The 10,876-nt window shown below is 38.8% G+C and overlaps 1 protein-coding gene across 4 annotated transcripts in view; it reads left to right on the top strand.

The window, feature by feature from the left end:
- LOC107574519 (leucine zipper putative tumor suppressor 3-like) overlaps positions 1-8,856 on the top strand; it is a 15,063-nt gene extending 6,207 nt beyond the window's left edge. For 3 of the 4 annotated variants that reach the window (XM_016260974.1, XM_016260975.1, XM_016260976.1), the window contains exons 3-6: positions 636-1,208; positions 2,798-3,118; positions 5,915-6,145; positions 7,608-8,856. In XM_016260974.1, the coding sequence (XP_016116460.1) occupies positions 636-1,208; positions 2,798-3,118; positions 5,915-6,145; positions 7,608-8,246 (1,764 nt within the window). In that variant the 3' untranslated portion in view covers positions 8,247-8,856. The remainder of the gene's footprint in view (positions 1-635; positions 1,209-2,797; positions 3,119-5,914; positions 6,146-7,607) is intronic. The other variant, XM_016260977.1, reaches the window with a different exon arrangement.
- Positions 8,857-10,876: the final 2,020 nt, after the last annotated feature.

Here is a 10,876-nt window from a genome sequence, read left to right on the forward strand (position 1 = left end):
TTCAGGGTCTAGAGTTTGACATGCCAATAATACACCCACAACAATAGCTGCCGCCAAATACACATAAAACGAGTGTGCCATGAAATACATAATGTAATGCGTGTTGTAAAGATCACGAGTAAAAACAAAAGAATAAGAAAAGCTTACAGCTGCATGAGTCGTGACTGTCACGTTAGCCTGATGGGACCAAACTCTCTTCGTGATTTTAAAACGTAAGACAGTACCCAGATTTGAAGACTACAGTAAGATTTAACTTCTACTGTTAATAAGATTTTGGTGGGCTACTGTTAGATGGATAGCCTAAATGTCCTGATTCAGATGGCCTACCTGTTTTTTTTTTTTAATGGTATATCAAAAAGTGTATATAAGTGTAAAAGTTGGTACATCGTATTCTTCCGCCAAACAATGTAGCTCCTCAGAAACATTTGTGGTTGCAACAAAGTGGTTGCCGAGCTACAGACAAACGTAAACAAATGTGTATGTTTGTAGAGTAATTTACAACAGTTTCGAACACGTCTCAACCAATCAGAATCAAGGACCGGAACTCTCCGTTTTATAATATTGTTTATACAAAATAACAAAAAAATAAATTCTGTATTTGATGTCACCATTCAGATGAATTTCTGTCTTTGCAGACCAATGACTCTCTGGTGCGTCCATCAGCCTTCAAACCCGTGGTGCCCAAGAGCTTTCACTCCATGCAGAACCTGGTGTGTCCCCTGCAGTCCAGCTCCGGGACGGCCGGCGGTCCGGGCAGCAGCGGCAGCGGAGGCGAGAAGGGGGGTCCAAACGCGTCCGGCCCACAGTGGGACCAGGACAGTCCCGGCAGCCGCGGGACACACGCCGGTGCGGGCCGGGCCGGACAGGGCAGTCTGTCGGACTCCGGGAGGAACTCTCTGACCAGTCTGCCCACGTACACGGGCTCCAGCTATGGCCCGCCACCCGCACTCGGACCCCTCAGTGCCTCCACCAGTCACATCAACCGGCTGGGCACCGTCGCCCTGGACAAACTGGACAAGCCGGGTTACCAGAACGGCATCAGTGCCTCCGACAGCGGCCGCTCCTCCTCAGGCAAGAGCTCCTCCTCGTACCAGAGACTTAGTCACCTGAGCGACGCTCCAGCGCCCCTGAGACCCTCTCCGTCCTCCGACGACGTGATCCAGGACCTGGAGGAGCGTCTGTGGGAGAGAGAACAAGAAGTAAGTGAGGTGAAAGAACTTTGTAAATTCATTAGCATTATATATGTATTAATTTACCATGTGCCACCTGCAGAATGCTTTTGTCACCTTGTCTCGTAAACCGTTTATAATTGTAGACAAAATTCAAGATTGCAAAACTTGTGAGCTTCATCTTTTTATTTATTTATTTTTTTTTAATTCTGCATGCACCAGTATGTATGTATTTTTTTAAATTTCTTTAATTTTGCATGCATTTTTTTTATTTTTTTAGTTTTGCATACACCATTGGATATTTGTAATGAATAAATTTTTATTTTTTTAATTTCTTTCATTTTGCATAAACAGTGGATTTTTTTATTCACTTTTTTTTTTTTGCATACACCATTGGGTTTTTTGGTAATTAATTTATTTATTTTCAGTTACTTTAATATTGCATACACCATTGGATTTTTTTTATTTATTTTGCCTTCAAAATTGGATGTTATTTAATTATTATTTTTTATTGTAATTTTGCATACACCATTGGATATTTTTCAAAAAAATTTATTTATTTGTTTCATTTTACATTTAAAAAATTTTTTTTCAGTTTCTTTAATTGTAAATACACCATTGGATTTTTAAAATCTTTATTATTATTATTATTATTATTATTATTATTTTGAATACACCATTGGATACTTATTTATTTTAATTTATTTAATTTTGCATACCAAAAGTGTGAAAGTAAGTCAGCGAGTTCACTAATCATATATGGAACATTTTCACCTAGAAAGGTCCTTTGGTTTAGTAGAAATATTGTTTGACTATAAACAGAGCAACCATTTTTATTGTTAACAAAGTAATAATCAGTTTTTATTGCCACAGAATTGATTTTAAAATTGTACTCATAGTGTACAAATCTCTGAATGGTATGGGTCCATCTTACCTTTCTGACCTATTGATTGAACATGTTCCCACCAGATCACTTCGGTCTTCCAACCAGAGACTGTTGGTTATCCCTAGGTCGAAGTATAAGTGCAGAGGTGACCGTGCATTCTCTGTAGTTGCCCCCAGACTCTGGAATGAATTTCCTATCACAATCAGACTTGCCCCCTCTGTATCTGCTTTTAAATCTATCTTAAAAACGTATTTGTTTGATAAGGCTTTTAATCTAAATGAACATTCTCCTGCCTTACATTTTATTGTTTTTATTATACTTCGTGTATTTTTAAGTAAATGTGTTTTTGTGTTTTCATTTTATTTTTTTTTAAAGCACATTGGACAACCATGGGTTGTAATTAATGGTGCTATATAAATACATTTGCCATTGCCATTTATTGTTCCAAAAAGTAGCATCACCTGCCAATAAGGTCAGAAGCCTTCTCTATGCAAGTATGCAAATGCAGACATGAAAGCAAAAACACGATTCTGTTGTACATGTATGCTTTTTTTTACATTATTAGATTATTATTATTATTAGATTTTTCTTGAGGTGTGCTGTTATTCATGTAGCTAGACATAGAAGAAGATTATGCAAAGTTGCATTAAGTATTGCAATCAGACGCATGACGTGAGCATGCAACAATGCATGAAATCAAGCTTGTGTTTCGTGTGTTTCGGCCGCCCTGCCCTCCTCGCAGGTGATTCACATGCGGCGAAACCTGGACCAGAGCGAAGCGGCCATCGTGCAGGTGTTCGAGGAGAAGCAGCGCGTGTGGGAGCATGAGATGGAGGAGCTGAGGCAGAACTACGCCGGGCGTCTGCAGCAGGTGACCCGACGGGCCCAGCGCACCCAGCAGGCCCTGCAGGCACAGATCGCCCGTCTGCAGCAGGACAAGCGGCGGCTGCAGGACGAGATGACGCTACTGCTCGCTCAGAGAGAGGAGCTGGAGAAGAAGTGCTTGGACTTCAGGAAGGAGCAGGCTGATATCCTGCCCAGACTGGAGGAGACCAAGTGGGAGGTGAGAGAGACTCGTCTGACATCAAATCACAGTTGGATTTCAGTTAGTTATTTAGAGACTAACATCTGTAGCCTAGTGCAGTGAATGCACATCCACTGCAGAAAGTGATGTTCTTCCTCAGTACTTTTGTCTTGTTTTCCAGTGAAAACATCTAAACATCCTTGAATCAAGATACATTTAGTTGAGAAGCACAATGATTTGTTTTCTGGGAAATTAATCGAAATTTATGCTTAAGACAAGAACAAATGTCTGCCGATGGAGTCTGAAAAAATCTACTTAATTCAAAGGGAAAATACGTTTATTTTTCTGACCTAATTGGCAGATATTTTTATTTTGTAAAACATTAACCTCGCTTAATTTTGTAGCGCTTAAAAATTACAGTCTTTCTCTTCCTAGAAAGTGGACTAAAATTATGGTGTAAAAACAGATTTGTGTAAAATACTCTCTAGAATAAGAACACCTTAAAAATGTATTTTATGAAGTCTTATATAACTTCATAAAGTATATATATTAAAATATGTAAGTTCATAAAATGAAAACTGTTGAAACATAGGGTTAGGTTTATGTATATATATATGTGTGTGTGTGTGTGTATATATATATATATATACACACAATTTCCCTGTTATTGTAGATGTTTCACTAGTTATTGTATGATATACAGTATATAAGCAATGTAAGGGAAATGGGTCAATTTAGCTCGAAGGGAATCATTTATGATTTTATAGGGAATTTGGAGAGAATCACTGTTTTACAGCTGATCATTTAGTCAGCCAACAATTCATTGCATGAGCCGTATAACATCTATTCTGCAATAGATATTAATATCCAAAGTATAGTGAAAACACTATTTATTAGCACAGTAACAAGATCGGCAGTTTAACTTGCAAGCACAAAACACAAGATACTTCTCTTTTCAATATGAATAAGACTATTGGCTAAATCTAAGACAATATGAACTAATATGAACAGCAATATGTGCAATTGCATAGACCTGAACAACCATCAATCACTTAATTAACCCTCGAATTGAGTTCCTCAATGAGGTAAAAATTTATATTAAATGCACCAGTTCAGCTAGAATCTGGAGGTACTTGAGTTGCCTGTGTAAGGGGTTCCCTTTGTTGTTGCCAAGAGGCGTTTCCCGAGGCTGCTGATTGGCTGGAAGTTCAGTAGTCGCTGAAGTGATGTCTTGGGAAGCCAGTGGTTGGGCGTTGGCTGAAGATGCGGAGTTGTGGGATGGTTGAAGTTTTGAGGCGATCACAGACTCGAGGTGAACTCGCTGACAAAACTTAACTCAGAACACAAAACTCTCAATGGAAAAGAAGATAAACTAAAGTAAAGAAAGAAAAGAGTAAAGTTTGACGAGACTAGGTGGCGTTTCCCCTCATGGTTTTAGAGGAGCAGCTGGCATGTAAGCCAGAGCACGCTCAAAGAGCACTAAAAAAAACAGCGTCAAAACGCGGTGGCAAAAAGGCAAGGAACAAAACCTAAAAGCACGATTTGATGGTGTCCTGAGTGTTTTACACATCCCAAATTGTGTCTTGACCAATTAGACACTGTCTTAGCTCGGGGTGTTGCTATATTTCTCCTCCCAATTCATAAATCGATATGTGATCTTATCAGTCACATGGTCCGAATTTTCCCGCTCTTGCAGAGTATAATTTTGGACATGATTTCTATAACAAGAATATGATAGATTTGACAAAGTATTGATTGATCGAAACGTTTAAAGCATGAATTTTCAAACTCATACATACCCAACATGAATGTAATCCTATAAACTATTCAATAGTTATTCAAAATACACACACAATAAGTGATTAGAACATGATAGTCAAATGTGTGGGTTACATGATATGGAGTTATGCATAGAAATGATTAGTTGCTCATAAGTCCTTTTAGCGTAATTTAGTTTCTGTGCCATTCTGTAGACATAAGGACATGTTCTGTGAAGACCAGAGAGGTTAAAAGGTCTCCTAAAGAATCTCAGTCTGGTTCTTGTCCTCTAGGTGGGGGGGAAGTCAATCCAAAGAGCTTGTGTTCGTGATTACTGACAGTGGTCTAACGTCATCCTGGGCCTCTTTGTGGAATTTGGCTCTTTGGGTTGTTCAACACCAATCTGATCGAATCTTAAATTGCCTTATTCACTCTGATACCCTACAGCAATTAATACTTTTATTTGTCAAGGACGCATTAAGTTGATCCAAATTAACCTATACATTTATATTGTTACAAAAGATTTCTATTTCAAATAAATGCTGTTCTTTTAAAACTTTCTATACATCTGTGAATCCTGAAAAAAAAATGGTTTCCACAAAAATATTTCCAACATAAATAGAACCATTATTAATAATTGAGGACCAATAATAACTGAGCAGCAAATCAGCATATTAGAATGATTTCTAAAGGATCATGTGACACTGAAGACTGGAGGTATGATGCTGAAAATTCAGCTTTGATCACAGGAATAAATTACATTTTAACAGATATTCACATTGAAAACAGTTATTTTAAATTGCAATATTATTTTACAATTTTTACTGTATTTTTGATCAAATAAATGCAGCCTTGATGAGCAGAAGAAACTCAAAAACAGTATAAATCTTAATTATTTCAAACTTTTGATCAGTAGTGTTTAGCAACAGATATTTCACTTAATTATAGTGGATGTCTAACCATTGTGAAATATTTGTTGCTTTTGCATGCAAAAACTATATGTTTGAGTCATTCCGTATAAATATCTAGATAGCTAAGATTGCACAGAAGTATGTAGTTGTACATGTGTGTGTGCAGGTGTGTCAGAAGGTGGGTGAGATCTCTCTGCTGAAGCAGCAGCTGCGGGAGAGTCAGGGTGAGGTGACGCAGCGGGCCGGAGAGATGGTGGCGCTGCGAGGACAGCTGAAAGACCTCAATGCCCAGCTGAGAGAGCGAGAGGAGACCGAGATCAGCCTCAAAGAGTCCTTCTGCACCAAAACCCTGGAGCTGGAGCGCTGCGAGGCTGAGCTACAGACCATGCTGGCCGAGGTACAGACGCCACACATCTGTGTCTGTCTGTCAGACGATGATAACAGAGAAATAGATCACATTCTCATTCATACATTGTACTCTCATGTTTCCTGCACCAACAATCTAAAAGCATCACAGCGACTCAAAAATGATGTTTGATGTGAGTTATGTGTTTGCAGTTGGAATTAAGTGATAATAGAGACATCATAAAATATAGTAAAGAAAATAAACAGACAAACATCCTTACATTGTGATGTTCTCACTGCAACAAACAAACAAATGATGTGAGCAGTTCAGTCTGATTCAGTACTCAATGTCTTATATGATATAGGTCCTTCAAGGTATCTTGGAGGGGTTAGGTGTCCAAGTCACACCATCTAGCTACTGGGGTGCCTCCGGGCTCAGTTCTTGGACCACTTCTCTTCTCTGTCTGCAGTTCAGCAGTTCAGTCTGATTCAGTACTCAATGTCTTATATGATATAGGTTCTTCAAGGTATTTTGGAGGGGTGAGGTGTCCAAGTCACAACATCTAGCTACTGGGGTGCCTCAGGGCTCAGTTCTTGGACCACTTCTCTTCTCTGTCTACATGGCATCACTAGGTTCTGTCATTCAGAAACATGGCTTTTCATATCACTGCTATGCTGATGACAGTCAACTCTACCTCTCATTCCATCCTGATGATCCGACGATAGTTGCTTTCATCTCAGCTTGTGTAACAGACATTTCTTGCTGGATGAAAGACCATCACCTTCAACTCAACCTGGCTAAGACAGAACTGCTTGTGGTTTCAGCAAACCCATCATCACTTCAGCACAATTTCACTATCCAGCTAGGCGCATCAACCATAACTCCTTCAAAAACAGCCAGAAACCTTGGAGTTGTGCTTGATGATCAGCTGAATTTCTCAGACCACATTGCTTAAACTGCCCGGTCCTGCAGATTTGCTTTATTCAACATTAGGAAGATCAGGCCCTTTCTTTCAGAACATGCTACACAACTCATTGTTCAAGCTCTTGTTTTATCCAGCTCTCAATAACAGTAAAAATAATAACCATCATCATAATCATAATTAAAATAATTATTAGTGTTATTTTATAGTCATATTGATATACATAAACTTTTATTATTGTTCTTTAAAAAAAAATTTTTTTACAGTGAAATATTATTTATTATATTTTTGCCCTAAACCATGCGGCTCTACTTTATATTTATATATATATAAGATTATCAAGATTCTTCTCAATAATAATAATGACCATCATCATAATCATAGTTAAAATAATTACTAGTATTGTTTTATAGTCATATTGATATACATATACTATTATAATTTTTTCTTAAAAACTTTTTTTATTTTACAGTAAAGTATACATTTACAGATTTTTTTATTTTACAGTGAAATAATATTTTTTATTAGATTTTTGCCCTGAATCATGTAGCCCTATCTGATATGTCTATATGTCCCTCTCTGTGTCTGCAGGTCACAGTGCTGCGGGACAAGCTGAGCGCATTTGAGATGGAGGTCGCACGGCTGAAAAAGGCCCTCAGTGAACTCAGCAGCAGCTCCAGTCGCTCCAGTGAGCCCAGCCTGACCGATATGGGTCAGCTGGTGGCGTCCCGCAGCCGAGAGCGTCTTCTGTCCCCTCCAGAGACGCCCACGTCCCTCCCTGTGCTCCCGGCGCCAGACCCGCTGCTCACGCTGCAGAGCGACGACTCCAAGGTCCAGTGGCAGGAGTCGGGCGACCTGCGGCGGCAGCTGGAGCGACTGCAGGGCGAGCTGCGTCTGGAGCGGCAGCAGCGCGAGCAGCAGGCGCTCACCTTCGCCCAGGAGCGCCAGACCTGGCAGGACGAGAAAGAGCGTGTGCTAAAGTACCAGGCGCAGCTGCAGCTCAGCTACGTGGAGATGCTGCAGAAGAACCAGGCTCTGGAGGAGCGCGTGGACAAGCTGGGAGCCCAGATAGCCACGCCGTCGCTGCCAGAGCCCCCTGTGTCTGTCTCCATATCGCTCACCTCTCCTACCCCGCCGGCGGAGGAGAAGAAGCTGCCGGAGATGCACCAGCTGGCTCCGCCGTGGCCCGTGTCGACCCGACTGGAGAGGATCGAGTCGACGGAGATCTGATGCAGCCCCGATTACAATAGCATTCAGTACAATCCAAAAACTAAACCACTTCCGAGGACTGTCCAAGGATGCCCTGCTTGTCTGGGGCAGGTGTGTGGGTTGAGGGCAGGTTTGTTGGGTACTTATGAGTGCGTGTGTGGCCTTATCAGCTGGTTTAGTGCAAAGGAGCTGGCCGCAGGTCAGTAGCCAAGCGGAAAACACTCAGGGGTTTATGAGGAACCGGCATTAACAGACTGTTTCAGCTTTGTGTTTTTACAGGCGCGAGGGTTTAGGCTATTAATAAGTCACCAACTTTTCTGAAGAATATACTTATATAATGACAGCATCTTCTGTACTCTGCAGCCTTCAAACAATCAAAACTAGACTAAAACTGCAGGGAGTTCCTCTTAAAGTGAAGACCTTGCATGGTGCTTAGACGCAACGCGCCATCACGTTTAAGGTCCAAATCTTAGTGCCAGTCTCGAATGTTTATGTTGATGTTTGTTGGGCCGCAGAAACATACTCTACACAAGTACACAGATATGCAGGATGAAATTAAGTAGATTATTCAAGCATTCAAAAGATTTGATGATTTGAAAGAAGTCTCTTCTGCTCAACAAGGCTGCATTTATTTGATTAAAAATGCAGAAAAAAATTTGAAATATTATTACAATTTAAAACAGCTGTTTTCTATGTGAATATCTGTTAAACTGTAATTTATTTCTGTGACCAAAGCTGTATTTTCAGCATCATTACTCCAGTCTTCAGTGTCACATGATCTTCAGAAATCATTCTACACTCAAAATACAAAATAAATGTTTTGGTTAAAAAAGAATAATAATAATAATTTAGCGCAACAGTTTGCATCAGTCTTTTTGAGTTATGACAACATGTACACTCAAAAATATTAAGTTGTTCCAACTAATTTCAACACATCTATTATCTGTCTATTTATCTATTAATTTGATCTGTTATTTTTTAAGAAAAATCAATTAATGCAGACATTTCAGTTTAAATTATGCAATATTAAAATAGTGAATATTAAAGCAGAAATTTCAGTTTAAATTACACTTAATATTTAGTTGATGTAATCAAGATAAAAATCAATTAATGCAGACATTTCAGTTTAAATTACACTGAATATTAAGTTGATGTAATCAAAATTAATTTAAAAAATCAATGCAAAAATTTCAGTTTAAATTACTTTCATGAAATGATCAATTTAATTGAAAACTGATACATTTAATTTTTCGGGATTCTTTGATGAACAGAAAGTTCAAAAGAACAGCATTAATTTGAAACAAATCTTTTGTCACATTATAAATGTCTTTACTGTCTCTTTTCATCAGTTTAATGCATCCTTGATGAATAAAATTATTAAATCTTACTGACCCCAAAGTTTTGAACGGCAGCGTAGCAGACTCGGAATGCATTGTTGCGATGCATAATGAATTGCGCTTCTCTGAATGCAGTGAAATAGAGCTTGTGCATGTATTCATGTGCTTGAATAGAGTATGTTTGGAGGCCGAGGCCTGGTGTGGGACAGAGGAGCGCTCAACCCTCCTGCTCTATTGCCCAAAGCAGCGGCGGAGGACTTCTATTAATTTCAACTCAGAACGTACTGTATCACCTGAATGTTGTTTTTGCCCTTTTCTATGTTTTGAGCTACATAGAGTAAACTAGAATGAGAGACTGAGATTAAAAACAAGTCAATATGTTAGTGCACCTGTCGCTTCGGTCTCAGACCATCCTGCTTTAAACTGAGGACTCGGTTGTTGTGAACAACAGCTACTGAATGAGGTTTTGTTGATGAAGCTGCTAGACTTATGGACAGCGGCTGAGCCAAAACTGTGCAGAGGGCGACGGGTCGGTCTCGAATTAGTCAACGGATTATATTTGAATATGACTTTGCATTCTTCCAAAAAGAGCATATAATATGTGTCAATGTATACTTACTGAAAGTATCATTTAGAATATTTGACTTTAAAAATGTCATATGCAGTAGATTGAAGTGATCATTTAAATGTTTTGAAGTAAGTGCACAGTGCACAGAAATCACGTGGAATATTTGAAAGGTTTGTGAAGACTGAAATGTGGGTTGTGTGCTGTTTCAGCAGTGTGTATACAACAGAGCACACTGCACACAATACTGTTTCCCACGATGCAAAGTGCTTGACTTGACTTTGCGTTAACTGTGTGATGATTGAAGAGGGAATAATTGAAAAATTAAATCAGAAATGCAAAATAACCATTTAATTTTCCAGATGTACGCTTGCTGAATACTATGGAAAGTCATTTCCGACATGGAATAGGTAATTGCGGATTTTAATCTTTTTTTTCTTGCAATTATGAGTTTAAATCTCACAAATCTGACTTGTTTCCTCACAATTCTGAGAAAATTAAGAATTGCAAGATGTAAAGTCATTATTGTGAGATATAAGCTCAAAACTGCAAGATGTAAACTCACAAATCGGAACGTTGTAATAATAATAAACTTGCAAATAATAAATAAACAAGATATAAACTCACAAATCGGAACGTCATAATAAACTCACAAATAATAAATAAACAAGATATAAACTCACAAATTGGAACTTCGTAATAATAAACTCGCAAATAATAAATAAACAATATATAAACTCGCAAATCGG

This window comes from Sinocyclocheilus grahami, unplaced genomic scaffold (assembly GCF_001515645.1).
Source record: "Sinocyclocheilus grahami isolate Dianchi unplaced genomic scaffold, SAMN03320097.WGS_v1.1 scaffold2259.1, whole genome shotgun sequence".
In the NCBI taxonomy this organism is placed as follows: Eukaryota; Metazoa; Chordata; class Actinopteri; order Cypriniformes; family Cyprinidae; genus Sinocyclocheilus; species Sinocyclocheilus grahami.